Here is a 23,978-nt window from a genome sequence, read left to right as displayed (position 1 = left end):
TCAAGGGCACAACCCATTTACTCAACTCTGCTCCTAAACCCTCAAATGCATTTTCCTTACAAATGTGGCAAGGTTTCCGATGCCTGTTTATTGTGACCATGGCAAGAAGTGTTGTTACAACAAAGAAATAATCAACCAGCATACCAAAACAAATAAGGAAATCTAAGTTTTCAACTTGTGGAAGGTCTGTATTTGATGCCAGCTAAAAACCGAAAACACAGCAAACACGTTAACGTTTAAAGTGATGAATACTGTGGACTTCAAGAATGGCGTGATATAGTTGTGGGGTATATTGTATCATAGCATATGGAAATATTTCAGTCTGCAAAAGACCCTTTGCCTTTCTTTTCCTCTATGTTCAGATCAAAGCAACAGACAATGGACGTCCTCAGAAATCCTCCACAGCGCGACTGCACATTGAGTGGATCCGCCGACCGCCAGCTCTCACTCTACCGCTGATTTTTGATGAACCATTCTACAATTTCACTGTGATGGAGAATGACAGGGTGGCTGAGATTGTGGGTGTGGTATCTATGCAGCAGAGCTCCACCCCTTTGTGGTTTGACATCACAGGTAAAATGCCCCTGTAATGGAGTATGCTTCGTAAACCACTTGAGGGTTTTGTTGTGTAAGGAAGGGTGTGCTCAGGTTTGATGCATGTTGTGTTGGTATAAATTAGGTACAGCTCAGACACAGTGGTCTGCATGGTATGTTCTCCCCATCCCAGTTACCATAGTGACAGCTTCTCAGATCCCAGTTCAAGTAATCTGTTGGTAGTCTAATATGGATTAAAATCAGGATGAAACTTAAATTAGATACATTTGTTTATTTTTCTCTCTTTGTTTTAAAAAAAAAGGATTGTTTCATTGAAGTATTCACAGCTATATTTACTAAGCAGGGCAATTTAATATTATGCTGCTATCACAAAACAAATGTCAACTAGAGGGGAGTGATCAACTAAAACTGTGTTAATTAATAAACATAGTTTAGCCAAGTTCATTGCAGTAACAACCCACATTGTATCAGAAGCAGCACAAATTACCAGATCAAAAACAATTAGACTTTAGAGAGTGAGTAATGTATTTAAAACAAACAAACAAAAAAAGACCGTATTTGTACTCTGACAGGTCTCTAGCTGTGATGTATTGTTGGCTCCAATCAGCCCAAAATATATAGATAAATGCGACAGGGGACGACAGACATTCCCACAATACACTTTTTGTCTTTCTAGTCAGTGTACATTAACCTGGAGATACCTTCTGACTTGTGCTCCTGGCTCTCCTTAGCTCTGCCTCTCTTTGTATTTTTTCTCTGTTTTCTGTCCATGTCACTCTCACTTCAAACACATTTTTCTCACTTCATTTGTGTGTAATGATGGTTTCTCATAATCTGAAACTTGAAAAAATGTGTTTTAGTTATTTAGGAAACAATATGAAGAAGGTAAACATTTTATTTAATTTTTTTTTTAAAAAGGAAAAAAAGGATAAAACATAGAATATTTAGCATTACAGCAGCACAGGTAAGTCAACTGAAAGACCATGTAGTGTGTGTGATCATGGGTATATGTGATCATCACTTGTAAATTTGGCAAAAGACACAGACCAGGAATCCCAGCTGATGATGCAATAAAAAACAACTGCACTTTCATGTTATTTCCAATGTACAGGGTGAGCCATTTATATGGATACACTGTAATAAAATGGGAATGGTTGGTGATATTAAAGTCCTGTTTGTGGCACATTAGTATATGTGAGGGGGCAAACTCCTCAAGATGGGTGGTGACCATGGTGGCCATTTAGAAGTCGGCCATCTTGGATACAACTTTTGTTTTTTCAATAGGAAGAGAGCCATGTGACACATCAAACATAAGTTTGATGTGTCACATTACCAATAATGGTAATGTCACAAGAAAAACAATGGTGTGCTTGGTTTCAACATAACTTTATTCTTTCATGAGTTATTTATAAGTTTCTCTTTGTTCACAGCCATTGACATGTTGAAGAGGTTAACACGTGAGGAGCGGATCGAAATTGTGTTGATATCTGGTGAACGCAGTAACCGGGTCATTGCAGCAGATTTCAGAGCAAACTGTCACTAATGAAGAAACATCAGTGGCTGTCCTAGCTTCATTCAGCAAGAGCCTACAGTGTAACACTCGCCGCATGTCACTGGAGAGTGGCATTAATCAAACATCCCTTCGGCAGATATTAGCTACTCACAAATGGCACCCTTACAAACTCCAGCTACTGCAGCATCTCAACGAGGATGACCCAGATCGGTGCAAAGAATTTGCAGAATGGGCAAAACAAAAATTGGAACAGGGCCCTCAGTTCACGCAGAAGATTTTGTTCAGTGATGAGAAAAACTTTTATGTGAATGGTGAAGTTAACAAACAAAACCACCGCTATTGGTCTGACACTAACCCACATTGGATGGATCCCTCCAAGACTGTTGGAACAACAAAAGTGATGGTTTGGTGTGGTATATGGGGTACAACGATAGTAGGTCCATTCTTCATCAATAAACTCAATGAATTTTTCCAGCAAGAAAAACTCACATTATGGGTGCCAGGTCCGAGCATTCCTAGATGAACAGTTTCCTGGAAAGTGGATTGGTCGTTATGGGCCAGTTGAATGGCCCCCAGGGTCTCCCGATCTGACCCCCTTAGACTTTTATCTTTGGGGTCATTTGAAGGCAAATGTCTATGGTGTGAAGATACGAGATGTGCAGCACCTGAAACTACGGATACTGGATGCCTGTGCTGGCATTTCTCCTGCGGTGTTGCTATCAGTGTGTGAAGAGTGGGAGAAGAGGGTTGCATTGACAATCCAACACAATGGGCAGCACATTGAACACATTTTATAAGTGGTCAGAAACTTGTAAATAACTCATGAAAGAATAAAGTTATGTTGAAAACAAGCACGCCATTGTTTTTCTTGTGACATTACCAATTTGTGTCACATGGCCCTCTTCCTATTGAAAAAAACAAAAGTTGTATCCAAGATGGCTGACTTCTAAATGGCCACCATGGTCACCACCCATCTTGAGGAGTTTGCCCCTCACATATACTAATGTGCCACAAACAGGACTTTAATATCACCAACCATTCCCATTTTATTACAGTGTATCCATATAAATGGCCCACCCTGTACATTATTTTAACTTCAATAACTTCAAGCAAAAAAGCATTTTCTGATGGATAAACTACACGCATAAAATATACAATTTTGCCCCAAGTGATCATCCAGTAAACCTTTCAGCCTTTCTAAATACATGTTAATATCAGAATGGGTTAAAAACCTTACAATTTGCTCTGTAACCTTTTTCAGACTGATAGATGTCAATAGCTTTGTTTCTCAACTGTTTCTTCAGATAGTGGTATGATGTGTTGCTACTTGAGACCTTAACGTACATCACTTTGTTGGACAGGTTCTTTTTCATTTCTGTGCTTGATTCATCAGTAATCAGACCTGAGTGTGTCTAATGAAACTAAACTCAGTGTGGCACAGGAATGACGGACCTGACCACATAGTTTGCTCTTTTTAGCACTTTTTATTCAGTTGCTGCTTTTCGGCTACACCCCACACAACAACCACAACCTCAGGTCCCAGCAAGTCTTTTGCAGGGGAGGCATGATGAACTGATGGAGCTCCGGTGTGTCAGCCTCCCCTGCAGCCATACCATAACACCATGCCCCGCCACACTGGTTAATGATAGTTAATTCATGATTTAACAAGGGAGGCAATTACTTTTGCACACAGAGCTAGGTAGGTTTGGGTGCCATATAATGTCATTATGGATTAATAAAGTATTCTAATTCTGATGGCCCGTAATAAATGCAATCATCATTTAGTGACAAATATGCAAAAGAATAAGGAATCAGGATAAAGGCAAATACTTTTGCACAGCACTGTATAAACCCAGATAGTTCTTCTCCTTTCTTTTGTCCTTCCCCTGGAGGCTCTCTGACCTTTCTGTCTCACCTCATCTTTCCTGTCTCTTCTCAATGCTTCATGCCCATAAGGTCCCAGGTCTTTCCGTGAGATGTTCTATATTCTGCAGAGCACTTGTGGCAGGAACTGTTCCTCAGAAGGTATCTCCCTTCCACTACTGCTATTTTCTGCCTTCTCAGCACCCTATTTTCATTATTTTTCTGTCATTCTTTATTTTACTGTTTTTGCACCAATGATGCACCCCTCTGCTTGTTATCTGTGCTTGTGGTGCCTGTGCTATAACTGATTAGTTGGATGTGGCTGGTTTTTCGAATGTGCGCATGTGTGTATGTGTCTCTCTCTGTGTATGTGTGAGGCAGAGAGAGAGAGATGGATGGACTGTTGTAGCCAAGATTAGTTGAAGGGATGCAGGTTTAGTAAAACAATACAAAAAGGGGAAAAAAAAGGGAAACATTTTTTTTGTCCAACCTTATAAACAGTACATTTGCATAATGACTGAAACTAGCTCACCGAAGGAGCAATGGACTGGAAGCGCAGTTCCTTGATCTTTAATATGCAAATTCTCATGACAGTTGATGAACAACTACTGACCAAAGCCCATTGATCAAAGACCACTGATCAATGGACATGAGTACAATTCACAGAAAGTTGGGGAAATGGCTGCAATTACAGCATTGTAAAAATGGTGAAAAATCTACCCTCAGGCCCCCTCCACATTTCAGAGATGGTCTTTCCCTTTTCACGTAAATGCCCCCCTTGACTCCCTGCTCAAACCAGCGTTCCTCCTTGTCCAGGATGTGTACATCCTCATCATTGAAAGAGTGTCCACTGGCCTGTAGGTGCAAATGGTGTGCGGAGTCCTGGCCTGACGAGGAAGCTCTTCTCTGTTGTGCCATCTGCTTCACTAGAGGTTTTTTGGTTTCGCCGATGTATAAATCATTGCAATCCTCCTGGCACTTAACAACGTACACTATATTACTCTGTTTGTGTCAGGGGACCCAATCCTTAGGGTAGACCAATTTTTGGCGCAGTGTTTTTTGGGGTTTAAAAATCACAGAGGTGCTGTGTTTAGAAAAAATGCGTTTCAGCTGTTCTGATACTCCTGACACGTACGAGATCACTACAGGTTTTTCGTGTTGGCAGCAGTTGTCCTTCTCTCTTGGATTGGCTGGAGCTTTCTTTAGGTGACTTCCTAGCTTTGACAAATGTCCAGCTGTCCAGTAGTTGTTGATCAGTGGTCATGAGAATTTGCATCAAGGAACTGACCTCCCAGCCCATTGTTGCGTGGGCTAGTTTCAGTCATTATGCAATGTACTTTTTATAAGGTTGGGGAAACCAGCAGTCAGTTCAGACTGAAGAAGTCACTTGGATGAGTGACGAAATATTTTTCCCACTGAAAATGCTACGTCCAGATAAACAGAATCAGCCTATTGGGGTTTACTTACCTGGATGATTGAGAGAGCATCAAGACATCTTCAATGCACCACAATGGTAGCCTGATATCAGACAGAATTGTCACATAATATTAAACAGAGGCTGTCAACTCAGCTGTATAGAGTGGGGAATCATAATGAAGCAGTTAATTTTAAATTGTAGATTTAAGCTGTTCTTCATATTTTGGGCCACCAGATGCCACAAAAGAGGACTGTGGTGAAAAGCTTTGAGTAATGATCCCTTTTTTCAATATAGGCTCCAATGCTCCAGAAAGCTTCATTGGGCCATTAATACTAACTTGGGTGAACTAAAGGTGAGCCATTTATAATGGCCGGTGGCAAAGTACACATAGGTGAAGCATAATGTTCCAAATAAAACAAAAAGCAGCAGATGGCTGCCCCTCCTTGAGGCTGGCTCCGCTGGGGGTTTCTTCCTGTTAAAAGGGAGTCTTTCCTTCCCACTCTCACCAAAGTGCTTGTCCATAGGGATATTCTGATTGTATTATATAACTGTATTAATGTAAGATCATTTTCCTTGCCATATAAAGCACCTTGAGGTATCTGTTGTTGTGATTTGGCATTCTATAAATTGAATTAATTTGATAAATAAACAATAACAACAAAAAACTAGAAAACTAGAATGATACTCCCCCCCCCCCCCACACACACACACACACACACACACACACAGATTCAGCTACTCTGTCCCATTTGTTTCTTTGTTATACCTGCATCTCTCCATTCCTTTTTTCCCCCACTGGTCTTTTGCTTAGCCTCTTGATACCTACATTCACCCATTCACCACCGGCTTGCTATTGTTCTTACTTTACTTTTTTTTTTTTACTCTATTTTTCATTCTCATTTAACCCCTTCCTGGGGTAAAAGAGACAATATGCAACAAGCAAACAAAGCTGAGGGTTATTCAATACACATCATAATTATTAAAAATAAGAATAAAATAAATACATCTGTCAGCAAATTATGAGCATTTAATATAATATTAATTAATACTGTTCACCTTTCTCTACATGTTCACTGTCAGTCCATCCCCTTCATCTTTTTCTCTCTTTTGATTGCACTTTGATTGTTATTTGTGTCATTTCTTATATTTTAATCTGGCGGTTTGCAGAATGGAGGGATGGCCTGAGGGCTAGCAAACCTTCCTTAGAATCCAGCTACTCTGCAAGTCTTTTTGCCACCAAGGCAAGAAAATGTGACAGCAGTGCCACTGCCATCTCCCTCACTCTCCCCAGACTGAGTGAGATCTTCCTTTTGATGTAACATCAATAATTTTAATTACGCTATTTATCTCTTTGTGGTAAAATAGTTAAATAGTTTAAAGGAGACTAGATAACTCTTCCTCTAACACTTCATTCTTGATGAAAGGTGGAGCAGGATGGTGACAAAATAGGATTAACCAGAGAGAGAACAGGAGTGAGGGTGTCTTTAATCACTCCACCGCTGTCAACAACTTGATACAATTTGTGCTGTCCAGAAACATCGCCACTGCATTAGTCATTTGGGAGATTGATTCCATACCTCCATACCTAACCAACTCACCCACAGGCGCGTTATAATCCCCCACTGAGCAGCTGACAGCTAGAACCAGCTTCATGGCATGATTGCTAGTCAGCTGCCCCCATTTCCCAACACCCTAGTCCACCAACTTCACAAAGCAAACAAAAACTAGGAAAAATAGCCAAAAACAAAAATAGATGAGAAATTTTTGCAATAACACACTCAAACTGCAGCACACTCTAAGCAAAAGGGAGGGGTACTACCAGCATGGAAAGTGTTTTTGCTTGTTGCTTTAGTGTGTTACTGTGATTCTTGCTTCATATTGGCATTTTATAGCATATGCTGTATATTATATATTATTATATGTAATCTGTGGTGTATAGGAGTTTGTGATGTGTGTTTGTGTGTGATGGAAGAGCTTAAACCTGTCAGCAGCCATCCTTTCCTCCTTTGCACTATCACAAACTCTTAGGCAATGGTCTCTAGTCATGTTCTCTGCCCTTATCCCAACACTGCACTGGTTAATTTACTGATTAGGATTGTACAAAAAAAACCCAAAAAACAATTCATGCATTTCAGGACTCAGTAACGCATACGCATGTTTTACATGACTGGAACCCACTGATCCACAAAATAAAATTGTGTGGTTTTTGTGTTTATTCACATATTCATCATAACTCGTGTGCATTCAAAGTAGGTATGAGCTGCATTTTTTGGCCATCCTTTCTTGCTTGACATTTGTGCTGTGGTGCAGGTGGGAACAGTGACAGTGTGTTTGATGTAGCGAAGACTGTGGGCACCATCATCATTGCCAAACCTCTTGATGCTGAACAGTGCTCCTTCTACAACATGACAGTGCAGGCTACAGATGGCACCAACACTGCATATACCCAGGTACCACTTTTCCTTTATTTCAGCGTTGCCTACAGTTTGGTACATTTCAACTGATTTTGTAGCACAGTCTTGTGTCAAAACGTGGAAAAAATTTCAAAATGTGGACTTTATTGCCTTTTAAAATTGGAAAATATTCACCAGATAGGAATTGGTACATATGACCAGATAGATAAAAATCATGTTTAGGGACATGAAAATATTTCAGCTAAATTATTTACATGTAAATTCATGGAACAGAAAGATTGTGTGATACATTGGGGTGGCTGCAGCTCAGGAGGTAGAGCAGGACTGTAAATGTGTATGAATGTTAGATAGAAAAAAAAAAAAGTTAGATAGCATTTAGGTAGAAAAAGCAGAGAAAAAAGTGCTTGTATTAATGGGTATGAATGAAAGAAACATGTTTTATAAAGTGCTTGGAATGCTCCAGTAGAGTAGAAAAATGCTATATAAGAACCAACCCATTTACCAGAAATGTCCAGTAATGCAAACCAGTAAGTTAGAGGTTGTGATTATGTCACCAGTTTCCACTCCCATCATGTTTGTAATGACAAGAAGTGTAAGTTGTAAGAACTTTATTTTACCATTCCACTGGGTTTACAGAGGATAGGAATGAAAAGAACAATTAGTGTTTCTATTCAGACTATTCAGACTGGTCCCCTTATTTAGAAATACCTTCCATAATAATTCTGACATTTGGATTACAATAGATTCCTTAGGCAGGGTGGTAGACAAACGTGGAGTCCTGGGCCTGTGTATCCTCTGTAATACATTCGTTTTTGGGGATGTGGAACATCACGTCACTGGTGGGGAAGGAATCTGAGCAAGTGCAGGACATGGAGTGCTACCGAATAAATATACCTCAGTGTATAGTAAGGGTTCTGGAACCATACTCCTGGAGAATGGCTGGACTGTAATCATTTTCTGGAGTGGCCTGTGGTGAGAGTAGCTGGGTGGGTGTGAGGACACTCACAAGTCCCTGGCTAAAGACCACCACCACATTACCTCTGTCCATGCCCAGAACAATAGTTCAGAATTCCCAGCCTTCTTTGAGTCTTTAGTTAGTCTGTCTGGGGAATTCATAGTTCTCCCAAGAGATTTTTTCACTCATGTGTGCAAATATGGAGCTGGAAAGGTGTGCTTGGGAGGAATAGCCTGATAAACCAGTGTTGTGTTTGTTTGTTTTTTATTGGACTTCCGTCATAGGTATGGGTTGGCCATAAAAAACACCATGTTTGAATCTAAAGTGGTGTACTTGGTATCATAGCACCTTATGCCAAATTTCAGTGATCTGTTTTTTTTTAAATATATATTATCTGATCTGAGGTCATTTGTTTTGGACATTTGGATAAGGAGAAAGAGCTGTCAACTCATGACTATCTAGTGATGAATTGGGTCAGTAGGCTAGGAAGAATGCCAGATATACCTGGAAAACAGACTAGGAATATCTGGTGGAGGCCCGGGTACTTAAGCTCATAGAGTAAATGGTAAGTATTTGTGGACAAATCAGCATCTTCCATGCAAACAACAGGTAACTGCAACCATTTCCTATTGACCAAACCAATCCCAAGGAGGTTCTTGGTGCAACACCCCTTCAGACCACAACCAAAGAATCTGGTCTGAATGCTTTGTTGTGTCAAACACATTTGCTTTCCCAAGAGGAGCACCATAGACTCTCTGTAGGCTTCTCTTGCTAATAAACAGTTTGTACCTTTAAGACCAATTGTCTGTATGCTCAACTCGGTCACCTATAACATCTCAAGGTTTTTAGTTTTGATCCTCAACCCATTGGTAGGCAGCTCTAAACACCACATCTAGAACACCTTGGATTTTGTTGAGAAGGGTGAGCGATGTCATCATGGAGGCAGATGAAACAATGGTCTCGTATGATGTTACATCTCTCTTCACTTGTCTTCCAGTCACTAAAGCAGTAGAAGTAGTTTTTAAGAGATTACAGGATGACCCCAACCTAAGGAACAGGACCACACTTAGCACCAACCAAGTGTGTTTGCTTTAGGAACTTTGTCTTCATTCCATATATTTCACATACAACGGTCAGTACTACAGGCAGAAACAAGGGTCAGAATCAGAATACTTTAATTATACCCGAGGAAATTATGTGGGTTACAGTTGCTCCAAGACAATAACAATAACAGACTGAACAAATTAAATAATACAATATCTTACAACTAGAGCTGGGCGATAGAACGATAACGATATGTATCGCGATATAACTTTTACTCGATAGAGAAATTAAGCTATCGCGATAGACCTCGCCGCTCTTGTCCTCTTAAAAAAAAAAAAAAGGTCTGCCGATCCAAATTAAGTAGCGCAGAGCCGAACCAATCACAGCCGCAGCGTCACGTCGCGTGACTTGTTACGTACAGCACAAGTGCCAAGCCGCACGTGTGTTTGTTTGGGAAGCAGCCAGCGGGTAATGGAGCCAGCGCATAATGGCGGAAATGAGTGTGCCGACTAGAAAAATCAACCGAGCGTGACCGAAGAGAAAACAGATGATGGTTCCAATGCCGGAGAGATTGTCAAACGGAAGAGCCATAGAAGTTCCGTAGTGTGAAGGTATTTCGGCTATTTCAAGTCTGACAAAAAACAGAGTAGCGCGCACTGTAAATTGTGCCGAAAGCAAGTCTGGAAATACAGTAAACTGGTGCATGCGTCACACTGTGTGCCACGTTATTGTTTCGGAGAAATGAATTTCTACAATACTGTTACTGTTAATTCTACTCTCTGCAGTGTTTAAATGCTTACATATACACACAGTTACTCTCCCTCCACACATACGACTCGGTTCTGCTTCTATGCCCCAGCTTTGTTTACTTTTTCCCACCGAGGCTTCTAGACTTCTGATTGGCCAACATTTCTGCACGGTTAGGAATCTAGCGCCACCTGCTGCTTTGGCATGTTCATAGCAGCGTTTTCCTTCATTTCTCCCTTTATGTGTGGACGGGATTATTTTTTAAAACGGAAACGGAAAATCTCCGTTTTCAAAAATACCTGTGTACGTGTGGACGTAGCCTCAGTCTCTGACTGGAAGCGCTAATTCGTCATTCGGCTTTTGTCAGACTAAAGTAACTGTTAAAACTGTTTGAAAAGCTAAGCTATACAACAAGGAGAGATTGAGAATTTCCTTTTAGTTCTCAGTTTATTTGATATTGACAAAAGTTAGTCAGTTTTGTCTGTTCTTCTGTAAAACAAACTAAGATTTATTTTTAGAATTAATATTTTGTTTCTAAGTGGAATTGACAATTTAGTCTGTTTCGTTTGTTCTATTTTGAAACTTAAACGCTTTAGCGGCTGCCTTTTGTGTAGTTTGCAATATTTGCCTTTATTTATCTGAAAAGGTCTCATGTTCCTTAAGTACATCTACCCTGTTGAACTTATTATGGGAAATAAATATTTAAATAAAAACAAGCTGCTGATTATTTCACATTTTACTTGTGAGCAACGGCACATTTAAATCTTACAAATATAGTTATTTGGCTTATATCGTGATAGATATCGTTATCGCCTGAAATGAAAAAAACATCGTGATATGAAAAAATCTCATATCACCCAGCTCTACTGCCTGACGAGCCCAGTTTTAAGTAAGCTATTAAGACTCGACTGTACACCGTGTTTGTGTTTTCCTCCGAAAACAATAAGTTCTGTTGGAGCAGCCTTTCAACGCCTCTCTCTGTCTCTCGCAAGAAAAGTTGACCCACACAACAAAGTAAAGCTACTTTTCGGCTTATAGAATACATTTTGGGGCATGTATTCTGTATTCTGTAATGGAATACATTTTAAAAGTAACCTTCCCAACACTGGCCACCACTGATGAGTTTGAGGCCCCCGGGAGAATCGGTGGGGGCGCGGGAGATGCCATCGGTGAGTCTGGAACTTTTGCCTGGATGCCGAAGCTCCTAGTATCCAGGAGAATGCGATTCACTTCTTCTGCAAGTGAGTGGTAATCCTTCGCGGCCAGCAGCGGGGAGTTGGCGAGGCCAGCTCGCACCGGCAACTGTTGTAGGAAGACGTGAGTGAAGAGGAATCCACCGTCATCCGTTCCTAGCAAGGACGACGTGCTCTCCGTGACCTCAAGTCCAGTACCATCACCCAGGCCCGAGAGAGAGGAGTTTCTCGCCTGCTCTGCATTGGAGAGGGAGTAGCACCACAGCAGCAGCCCTTGTGAGCGATGTATTTCCCTTGGGTGGGGGATCCCAGAGGAGGGTCATCACACGGTGGGTGAACAACAGATCCAGCAACACATGATGGTATTTTGTGTCGTTGGCCAAAATGCCACGAAGAGCAAACTGAGTTTCGACGTGCACAAACCATGAAGGAGGGTCATGAAGCCAAAAATCCGGCAGCTTAATCGCCACAGCAAAAATTAAAACGTACAGTACAGCTCTGCTATCACTTCCGGCACAAATGAAGACAGAAAACTAAACAGCAGTGGCGTTTGTAGAGTTACTGAAGTTTGGCTAGCTGGTATATAATGATGTGCTGCGTAGTGGCTAGCTACACAACTGTGGTTATGGCATAATATAAACACAGTGAAGCTGGAGGATGAATACTAACTTTTTTTCCACTCAGTGAGGGTTCCCTATGGTTAGGAACAAATGTAATTGCATGGCAGGGTGCTGTTAACAGACCAAACTTCAGTCAGGAGAACAACTGCAATATAAGTTTAGTCATTAATATACTGCTGCATGGGCTGGGCTGTAGTTACATTGTAAGGTTTTGAAAACTGAGCTTTAAAAGGAATAGTGAAGATAAAAACCGAGAGAGCCCAGCAGTGATCACTGACTTTTTTAGGGGCTTGTTCAGATTAAATAGAACAAAATATAAAGCATTAAAACATGGTAAAAACACAACAGCCATAATAAATGTAGCGTAGTTTGGACCGGGAAGCAGGTTTCATCAGGTCATCACTTAAAGATTGGATATCCCACCTGTTGTGAATGTTTTATTTATTTATTTATTTATTTATTTTTTTGTGTCCCGTTTGGATCTTTAGCCATCAGAATTGTTGTCTTAAGGCCAAGAAAGATGCCAAGCGGATTTATTTTACCAAGTGGATCATCATGGCCTTGCCATATTGGTCCATTTGATTGACCTTTATTATAATTATGAATTTATTTTATTTTCAGTTGCTACAAACGGGACAGACATGACTGGGGGATAGGACAGGGAGAAAGAATGAAAGAAAGAGAGGGAGAGAAAGAAAACCAAAGGGGAGAAGAGACGGTGAGAAGGGGGAAGAAAGAAAGAAAAAAAGAAAAACAAACAAAGCACCTGGATCACCTGTATGGAGAAAAAAACAGAAGAGAAAGCAAACAACACAAGAGCAACATAATAAAAAAACAGCACCATCACAATAAACTAGCTAGCAGTAGATAACAGTAGATACTAAATAATAAACGATATTGTGCAGCACGCAAGATAGACAGCGCACAATGTGCTTTGAGGCAGCAGCCAAGAAAGCTGTAGTCCGCGTCTTTGAATACCCGTGTGTACACCTGTGTGCACACCTGTGTGGATCAGCATGCTTGTATTCCAAAGGTTTCTCCATGTAACGATCTGCTAGGGAGTGGGGGGAGCCATAGCCCCGTCCACCAGGGTATGAAGCAGGTATGGAGGAGATCCAGGCCCCAGATATCCAGAGGCCCCAGAGTACAAGGACCCGAGGAGGACCACCAAAGGGGGGGGGAACCGTGCCACCCTCCTGGGAAGAGCTGAGTAGAGCCCCAAAGGAGAGGTCACCCCGCAGCTACGGAGCAGAGGCCAGAGGGGGTTGCAGTGGCGTGCCCGCGGGCTCTGCCGGCAGCCAGCTGTGCCAGAGAGGACCGAGCTTCAGGCCCAGAGGCCTGAGGGCATCCCACCCCCCGGAAGGAGACCAGCCGGGCCACAGGCACCCGGCCCCGCCAATCGGCCACCAGGAGTGAGCCGGTACATACATGAGCGCCCAGCCCCAGACGACAAGGACCACCAACACACCAACGTCTGAGGGCATCAGCCACCGGCAGGGAGTGTGGTGAGGGAGATAGGCCTCCGTACTTTAGAGGGCCTGAGATGTACCCAGAAAGGTTGTGAATGTTTTAATGCAGTACAGTTGTTATTATTATCACTTGTAAAATCCTCTTTATGTCAGTTAAAATAAATAACATTCATATAAGAAATAGAATTGCCTCGTGTAAACTGTATGTGGTATTAAATAGGCCTTTATTACTGTACATTAATGTCAGTCATAAGGGTGGTACTGGAAGAGCCATATATTTTATGAGGCGGTACTCATTGTGAAAAGTTTGAGAACCACTGCTTTAATATACACTCAACAAAAATATAAACGCAACACCTTTGTTACTGCTCCCATTCCCCATGGGATGGACGTAGAGACCTAAAATTCATTCCAGATACACAATATAACCATCCCTCCCAAACAGTGGTCACAAATCAGTCCAAATGTGTGGAAGTGGGCACATCTGCTATATTGAGATAATCCATCCCACCTCACAGGTGTGCCACATCAGGATGCTGATCTGACATCATGAGTAGTGCACAGGTGTACCTCAGACTGCCCACAACAAAAGGCCACCTTGGAATGTGCAGTTTTTTGCGCTATTGGAAGTCTGGGGACCCAGAACCGGTCAGTATCTGGTGTGACCACCATTTGCCTCATGCAGTGCAACACATCGTCGCATGGAGTCTATCAGATTGTCAATTGTGGCCTGTGGAATATTGGTCCACTCCACTTCAATGGCTGTGCGAGGTTGTTGGATATTCGTGGGAACTGGTACACGCTGTCGTAAACGCCGGTCAAGCACATCCCGAACATGCTCAATGGGTGACATGTCCGGTGAGTATGCTGGCCATGCAAGAACTGGGACATTCTCAGCTGCCATCTGCCCTGAACAATGTGAACCATGATTCATCCGTGAAGCGCACACCTCTCCAACGTGCCAGACGCCATCGAATGTGAGCATTTGCCCACACAAGTCTGTTACGGCGACGAGCTGGAGTCAGGTCAAGACCCCGATGAGGACGACGGGCATGCAGTTGAGCGTCCCTGAGACGGTTTCTGACAGTTTGTGCAGAAATTGTTTGGTTGTGCAAACCAATTGTTCCAGCAGCTGTCTGGGTGGCTGGTCTCAGACGATCTTGGAGGTGAACCTGCTGGATGTGGAGGTCCTGGGCTGGTGTGGTTACACGAGGTCTGCGGTTGTGAGGCCGGTTGGATGTGCTGCCATATTCTCTGAAACGCCTGTGGAGACGACTTATGGTTGAGAAATGAACATTCAATGCACGGGCGACAGATCTGGTTGACATTCCTGCTGTCAGCATGCCAATTGCACGCTCCCTCATTGCTTGTGGCATCTGTGGCATTTTGCTGTGAGACAAAACTGCACATTCCAGGGTGGCCTTTTGTTGTGAGCAGTCTGAGGTACACCTGTGCACTACTCATGATGTCAGATCAGCATCCTGATGTGGCACACCTGTGAGGTGGGATGGATTATCTCAATATAGCAGATGTGCCCACTACCACACATTTGGACTGATTTGTGACCACTGTTTGGGAGGGATGGTTATATTGTGTATCTGGAATGAATTTTAGGTCTCTACGTCCATCCCATGGGGAATGGGAGCAGTAACAAAGGTGTTGCGTTTATATTTTTGTTGAGTGTATATAAATCGCTTTTGGGTAATCTCAGTCTCTTACTGAACGTGCTCCTGTCTCAGAAAATAGAGACGACTCTGGCCCGTCCTGTATAGTGCAGTGGTGTTTTTAACCCAGTCCAGTTTATTGTGTTTATCTATGTGTACTCCGAGGTATTTATAGTGATGTCCACATCAACCATCTGGATTGACACAGGGGACAAGGCCCAGTACTCAGTCTCATGACCCCCACTGATGCATCCTGAAAGACAAAACAGATGGAGGTTCACAAACAAATATACAAATTGCCTATGTCTGAGGCAAGCCACAGCCCTAGCCCACCCAAACTATCTTAACTGCTCCCTCTTCTGAGTTCGCGCTTGTGGGAGGAAGCCGGAGTACCCACGCAAACATGGGGAGAACATGCAAACTCCACACAAACTCCACACATGCAAACTTGTGAGTAAAGAAGGAAAAAAAATACTAATGAACCAGTGACAAACTGAACATCATCAAAAACACAAAGAATCAGTGTAGCCACCGTGCTGCCCAGGCTGAATTATCAATTGGCTGTTTTTAAGGAAAAGTAATGCACCATCAGGCTACATTTTGGGAGTTTGCTGCTGCTGATGGTTCAATGAAAATGACAAAAAGTGAGGGGAAAAGTGGGCAGCCTTGTCTGGTGCCTTTCTTTGGATTGAAGCTTTGGGATGTTACATAATTTGTCCTAACAGATGCATCCGGAGAGCTGTACAGTATTTTGACTCAATTTATGAAGAATGAGCCAAATCCAAATTTGCTTTAAACTGCTAAAAATTTTTCCAATTTACCCAGTCAAATTCTCTGCGTCTAAAGAGACAACTTTCGAATTTGTAGTTGGAGCGATAATCTATTACATTACATCTATTACATTAATTAGTCTGCTTTTAGTGACCTCCAATTGACGTAACCGGGTGTCATTACTGCCTACTTGAATTATAATTTTACTGAATTTATGTTTACCCTTAGCCAGCAGATTTAAATTTCCCTCAGTGTCGCCTGCTCTGGCACCTGGAAGACAATTAACTATGGTTGGTGGTGTCTCTAGCTTCACATGTCTAAGAACAGACAGGAGTGTTGCCAAGTGGGGAAAAGCAGTTAAACACATGAACAGGTTGGTGGTGTACCATGGGCTTCTGTTTAGGACTGCGCTTCCTCCTCACCGTCACCCAGCCATCCTGTTTTCCCAGCTACTGGGGACAATCTGCTGGGAGACAGCTGGCAGGAGCCACGCTACCTTCGGCTGCACTGGCTACAGGGGCCTGGCTAAGCTACAGGTTTTTCAAGGGTGCGAATTTGAGTCTTCAATTTATTGATCCTGACCTCCAGAGCTGCAAATAGGCTACATTTATTACAAGCATCATTAGTGCTAAAGAAGACCGAGATGTAACTCCCCTCCCTACCGCTCCCTGCAGGCCATTGCTGCCTCCCCCTGGAAGTGGGTACTTGGTGATTCTTGGGGCTGCTCACGGTGGCTTGGGAGATGGCCTGCTGGGGCCCCTGTTCTTAGTTTTTGCCAGGATTGGCAAGCTTCTGACATGGTCAGCTGCCAAGAGGCCATTCATGTGAAAAGAGAAAGACCATCTCTAAATCAAGGAGGGGGCCTAAGTGTACCTCTTTCACTATCATACAATGCTGTGAGCTATTCCCCAACTCTTTGTAAATAGTACTCATGGTCATTGATCAATGGTCATGACAATTTGCATATTAACAATCATGAAACTGACCTCATGACCCATTGTTAATCAGTGGTGCTAGGTTTGGTTATTATGCGAATGTACTGTTTATAAGGCTGAGGAAACCTGCAGTCAGCTGAGATTGAAAAAATCACTTAAAAGAGTAATGAAACATTTCTCCTACTTATTTCTCCTATGTCCAGGTGAACAGAGTCAGCTTTCTGTGATTTCCTTACCTGGGTGATTGAGCATGCATCAAGACATTTTTTGATGTTTTTCAGGAAATAAGACCAGTTTAAATTGTTCATCTCCTCAAGTTTTTACTAACAATTACTTTGGTTGATTACTGCTGATTGCTGCTCATTTGAGCAAAGCACATATGCCTCCGTACTTTAGAGGGCCTGAGATGTACCCAGAGAGGTTTTGAATGTTTTAATGCAGTACAGTTGTTATTATTATCACTTGTAAAATCCTCTTTATGTCAGTTAAAATAAATAACATTCATATAAGAAATAAAATTGCCTCGTGTAAACTGTATGTCATGCACCATGTCTGCTTAGTCTGCTAGTCATGCGTGCATCATGCACGCACACATGATGCCATTATATTTGGAGATAATTTAAGGGAAAAATTGTGTGCTTAAGATTCAACTCAAAAACCACTAATATGCAGCTTTCAAAAATTCTGTTGTGGAGGGTGGTGTGTTTCAAAAAACAATTTTGAACTGACAAGCTTTAGTTTAGTTGCAAAATCTTTAATTCTGAGTTATATAACTCTGAAGACGTCATTAAGATGAACAGTTTATATCTATAATTTTAAAGTGTGTTCTTTCTTTCTTTCCTTTTTCTCTTTTTAATGTCCCTCATGTTCCAGATTCACATTACTGTTATGGACAGCAATGACAATGCTCCCATCTTCTTCCAACCAACTTATGATGTCGTTGTTTCTGAAGATACACCACCTGACACTGAAGTGGTCCAGGTTCAGGCATCTGACCGTGATAAGCATCAACAGTTGACCTACTCTCTGCAGAGTTCCATAGACCCAAACACCATGGGTCTGTTCCGCATTCATCCCACCCAGGGCACTATCTACACTACTCAGAGGCTTGACCATGAGGCCTGTTCACGACACATTCTCACTGTGACTGTAAGATATACTTTAATCTATGAGTTATTTTTGGTCTGAAAGTCTGTATCATAGAATTGTATTCATCATACAGATAGTTTTCCTGTTTTAATTATGCAAGCACACAGTAATCCTCTGTTTGGGCTGGACTACCTTTTGGTGACATCAGCAGACTAATTACATGGTTTACAAATTACACCATTCAGTAAACCAGTATCCACATCTCACTGCATCATTAGAAGTTACATATCTAATTTTTAAACTACTACATAACACGGGAGAAATATGTGTGGTTAAGGAAAGTGAGGGAGTAACAGTTCTAGTCTAATGGCTTGTTTTTGTAGACATTATTTTGACCTTATCATATATCTTCATCCTATATATATCATTAAAGAAAATATTTAGGTTTGTTTAATCATTTTCTCCACAGGTAAAGGATCAAGAATTCCCATACAGAAAAGATTTGGTCCGTGTACTAATAGAAGTGGAAGATGTAAATGACCACGTACCAATTTTTACCAGTGCTCTGTATGAAGGCTCAGTATATGAGTCAGCAGCAGTGGGATCAGCTGTAGTCCAGGTAACTGCCCTAGACAAAGATAAAGGCGAGAATGCAGAGCTACACTACTCTATTGAAGCAGGTATGCTATGGCAACTGAGTACTTGCTCCTACATATGTACATGGTTGGACCGTTAATTTGATATTTTGACTATTATTGGGTTTTTTTGTTTTGTTTTTTTTGTTTTTTTTCTCTTCAACAGGCAACAGTGGAAATACATTCCAAGTTGAGCCAGTTTTGGGTGTCATCACTGTTGCGCATGAGCTGGACCTATCCAGCATAGGCCATTATATTCTCACTGTCAGAGTAATTGACAGTGGCTCCCCCCCACTTTCCACTACCACAATAGTGCGGATTGCTGTCACTCTATCTGATAATGCTGGTCCAAAGTTCCCTCAACCTGAGTATCAGACTGAAATCATGGAGAATGCATTGGTTGGGACCTCTGTCAGTACAGTCAGTGCTGTCAGCCAGTCCACCCTCAATTATGACATCAAGCAGGGCAATACCAATCATGTTTTTCAGATAAATCAGTATAGTGGAGTGATTACTACTCAAAAATCGCTTGACTATGAGACTACAACTTCTTACACACTGATAGTCCAGGCTATTAACATGGCTGGCATGGCCTCCAATGCTACTCTGTTAATCCAGGTAGTGGATGATAATGACAACCCACCAGTGTTCCAGGAGCTTCACTACCATGGGAGTATTAGTGAGGCAGCACCAATTAACAGTGTAGTCTTAAACTTAGATGGTTCACCTCTAGTAATAAAAGCCACTGATGCTGACCGTAACCAAAATGCACTGCTGGTATACCAGATTATTGAAGACACAGCAAAAATGTTCTTCACCGTGGACTCAGGAACTGGCTCCATCAGAACTATTGCTAATTTAGATTATGAAACCTTTACTATCTTTCATTTCCACGTACATGTGAGAGACAACGGAACGCCACAGTTGACAGCAGAAAGTCCAACTGAGGTCACAATACAAGTGATTGACACAAATGATTCCCCACCTCGCTTCACCCAGAGTTCTTATGAAACAGTCCTGTTACTCCCCACTTATGTTGGAGTTGAAGCACTTCAGGTTTCAGCTGCAGACCCTGACAAAAACATCACTACAGAGCTTATATACTCTCTGACTGATGGAGAACTGCAGCACTTTGCCATCAAACCTTCAAGTGGAATTATTGTAGTCAAAAACAACAACTTTTCCAAAGAGCGTTTCCGCTTCAGTGTCAGAGTTTCAGATGGTAAATTCTCTAGCATGGCTTTGGTGACTATAGTTGTCAGAGAAGCTCTAGACTCTGGTCTCAGCTTCACCCACAGTATTTACTCTTCATCTATTAAAGAGAATATATTGAATATCACAAAGGTAGCTGTGGTCAATGCTATTGGAAACCGTCTGAATGAACCACTAAAGTACAACTTGTTGAATGCTGGTACACATTTCAAAATTCGCCCAACATCTGGAGTCATCGAGACCACAGGTATAGCATTTGACCGTGAAGAGCAAGAGTTCTATGAACTGGTGGTTGAGGCAAGAAAGGAGCATGACCCTCTCCATGTGGCTAGAGTCATAGTTAGAGTCCAAGTTGAAGACATAAATGATAATGCCCCTGTGTTTGTTGGACTTCCTTATTATGCAGCTGTTCAAGTAGAAGCTGAACCAGGATCACCCATTTTCAGGGTCATGGCAGTAGATGGTGACAAAGGAATTAATGGGCAAGTATCTTACTATCTCAAAGATGACCATGGTCATTTTGAAATCAACAGGCAGACAGGTAGTCTCAGCCTCAAGAGGTCTTTTGAGTCTGATTTGTCCAATGTGGAATACCGAATGGTGATATATGCCAGAGACAGTGGTTATCCACCCCTTTCATCTACAATAGAGTTTCCCATCACTGTAGTCAACAAAGCCATGCCTGTTTTTGCCAAATCATTTTATACTGTTGCTGTGAATGAGGATGTAGCTGTGCACACACCTATCCTTGGCATCAATGCCTCAAGCCCTGAAGGACAAAGCATCATCTACACAATTGTTGATGGAGATCCATCCCTACAGTTTGACATTGGTTTTGATACCGGAGTCATAAGTGTCATCCATGCTTTGGATTTTGAGGCAACATCATCTTACCACCTGACTGTTAGAGCCACAGACTATCTTACTGGTGCCCATGCTGAGGTTGATGTAGATGTGTTTGTCCAGGATGTCAACGATAATCCACCTATCTTCCAGAAAATGACCTACAGGGTAGTTTTATCTGAAACAGCCATGATTGGAACGCCAGCACTCCAAGTAGTTGCCACAGACAAAGATTCAGAGAAAAACAATGTTGTCCGCTACCAGATCTTCTCGAATTCACGTAATAATACAGAGTACTTTCATATTGACAGTAGCAGTGGATTAATCCTGACAGCTCGTATGCTAGACCATGAACTACTCCAAAAATATGACTTTATTGTCAGGGCAACTGATAATGGTTTTCCACCACTGAGTAGCGAAGTGTCTGTGACAGTCATGTTGAATGACATAAATGACAATCCTCCAGTTTTCAACCAGCTGCTCTATGAGGCATATGTGAATGAGTTGGCAACAAGGGGTCACTTTATAACCTGTGTCCAGGCATCTGATGCAGACAGCTCAGATTTTGACAAGTTGGAGTACAGTATTTTATCAGGAAATGAAAAAAGGAATTTTGCAATAGAAAAAAAGACAGGGATAATCACACTGTCCAGCCACCGTAAGCAAAGAATGGAGCCTGCCTATAGTCTCAATGTTTCAGTATCTGATGGGGTGTTCACCAGCACTGCACAGGTTCATGTAAAAGTGTGGAGGGCCAATCTGCATAGTCCAGTGTTTGGACAGAATATGTATGAGGCGGAGCTAAGAGAGAATGCTGCTGTGGGAACCAAAGTTATACAGGTAGGTGCAGTAAGGATTCATTAAATTATACATTAAAAAGAAATAACATTAAGTATATTAAGTAGCTATAAAGTATTTTTCTGAATTGATAAGGGTGATCAAAATTTTCATTTCAGGTCAAGGCAACAGATGCAGACCCAGGAGAGTTTGGGCTCATAACTTATTCCTTTGTGAATGATGTTGGTAAGGACAAGTTTAGCATCGATGCAAATGGTCAGATCTACACCACAGAAAAACTTGATCGTGAGGATCCAGCTAACAAAGACATTGTTCTCACAGTGGCGGCCCAAGATTTAGGTGGACAAGTCTCTTACTGTACAGTACAAGTTACTCTATTGGACGATAATGATAATGCACCTTGTTTCCGTGCCACAGAGTATCGAGCTTCAGTGAAATCTGATGTGGCTCAAGGTTTTTTGGTGACACAGATTCAGGCCCATGATCCTGATCATGGCATTAATGCTAAAGTGACATATTCACTTTACAGTGAGGCAAATGTACCAGTGGTAGACATTTTGGAGATAGACCCGGACAATGGATGGATGGTGACTAAAGGCAGTTTCAGCCATTTCAGAAATTCTGTATTATCTTTCTTTGTGAAGGCTGTTGATGGAGGAAATCCAGTCAGACACTCTCTAGTATCTGTCTATATCCACGTTCTTTCTCCAGAGACTTTTATTCCATCCTTTAGCCAATATCATTATTTATTCAATACACCAGAGAACACTCTTATTGGTTCAGTCATAGGAACAGTTCACCTCAACGCTCCTCTTGAATTTACATCACTCTCTACTACTTTTGCCCTGGTTAATGGAGAGGCTGGTGAAAACAACCACGATGGTGTGTTTGTGGTGGAAAAGCATACTGGAGTGATCAAACTTGATAAGCCTTTGGACTACGAGGTGATCAAAGGATACTACTTCAAAGTCACTGCCACGGCACAACAGGCTAAGCTTGATTCAGTGAGTTGTGTTGAAGTTGAAGTCAAGGTATTGGATTTGAATGACAACAAACCAGCTTTTGAGGCCAACTCATATGATACCACCATTATGGAAGGAATGCCAGTTGGAACCAGAATCATTCAAGTTCAAGCAAGAGACCCAGATTCTGGAGCAAATGGCCAGGTAACATATAAACTTGGTTCATTAATCCAGTTAAAAGAGGATTCAGACACACTGGTCAGCACTTTTAGCATTGACAGCAATACTGGTTGGATCACTACACGCAAAGACCTGGATCATGAAACTAGCCCCTCGTACACTTTTACAGTGGTGGCCTCAGACCTTGGGGAGACCCTGACTCTTTCCAGTACAACCACTGTCACAGTTTCATTGTCAGACATCAATGACAACCCTCCCAGGTTCATGGAGAACCACATCTTTGGTTCTGTTCAGGAGAGTGACCGCCCAGGAGAGGTTGTGGCTGTGCTGATAACTAGAGATGATGATAGCTCTGCCTTCAACCGTCAAGTCAGCTATCACATCACTGGTAAGTCCCAAGGCAAATATTTTTTACTGCATTGTTAAGGAATAACAGATTAATCTTGATGGTTAAAAACTTAAATACATCTATTAATTAAATCAACAATTGACGTTAGGTAATTCAATTCAGAGCACTTTGTTTTTATAGCGCCAAATCACAACAGCAGTTGTCACTAAGTATTTTACACTGTCAGGTGTAAATAACATACAGAGAAACCTGCAACAATCAAGCGATCTCTCCAGCCTCTTTTTGAGCAAAAACTTAAGTAAAATGTATTTATATAGCACTTTTTACCGAAAAAAATCACAAAGTGTTTCACAGTAAAATAAATAAATAAATAATAAGAATGTAAAATAAATAAATAAACAAAATTTAAAACAAAATGCAAAACAACAACAATGAAGAGAAGCAAAAACTGGAGTGATATTGATTTTCATTTCACTGATCAAAAGATAGTAGACTCTTACTGTGGGATTCAGGAAACAAATACCATCTTTCAATGTTTCTTGAAGTCAGCCTGGGATATTCTTTGTATGAATAAGGTCCAAATCTGCAGATCAAATGTAAAATATTCATAAATGACTATAGAGTATGGATAATGATTGCTCTCCAAGTGCATGTCTGATTAAACATAGTGATTTGGCTGATCAACGGGCAGTGAGCTACAGGAAAAAAACAACATACTATAATTAGATACATTTAAAATTCATTAAATCG

The 23,978-nt window shown here is 41.6% G+C and overlaps 1 protein-coding gene across 6 annotated transcripts in view; it reads left to right on the top strand.

The window, feature by feature from the left end:
• Window positions 1–23,978, top strand: part of fat3a (FAT atypical cadherin 3a) — a 176,971-nt gene that overhangs the window by 83,150 nt on the left and 69,843 nt on the right. For 4 of the 6 annotated variants that reach the window (XM_026192656.1, XM_026192657.1, XM_026192654.1 and 1 more), the window contains 7 exons: window positions 363–573; window positions 4,025–4,093; window positions 7,659–7,798; window positions 18,034–18,309; window positions 18,719–18,929; window positions 19,051–21,779; window positions 21,896–23,267. In XM_026192656.1, coding sequence (XP_026048441.1) covers window positions 363–573; window positions 4,025–4,093; window positions 7,659–7,798; window positions 18,034–18,309; window positions 18,719–18,929; window positions 19,051–21,779; window positions 21,896–23,267 — 5,008 coding nt within the window. The remainder of the gene's footprint in view (window positions 1–362; window positions 574–4,024; window positions 4,094–7,658; window positions 7,799–18,033; window positions 18,310–18,718; window positions 18,930–19,050; window positions 21,780–21,895; window positions 23,268–23,978) is intronic. The other 2 variants (XM_026192658.1, XM_026192655.1) reach the window with 1 other exon arrangement.

The sequence above is a fragment of the Astatotilapia calliptera genome, chromosome 14 (assembly GCF_900246225.1).
Source record: "Astatotilapia calliptera chromosome 14, fAstCal1.2, whole genome shotgun sequence".
Taxonomy (NCBI): Eukaryota; Metazoa; Chordata; class Actinopteri; order Cichliformes; family Cichlidae; genus Astatotilapia; species Astatotilapia calliptera.
This window is presented reverse-complemented; position numbering and strand designations above follow the sequence as displayed.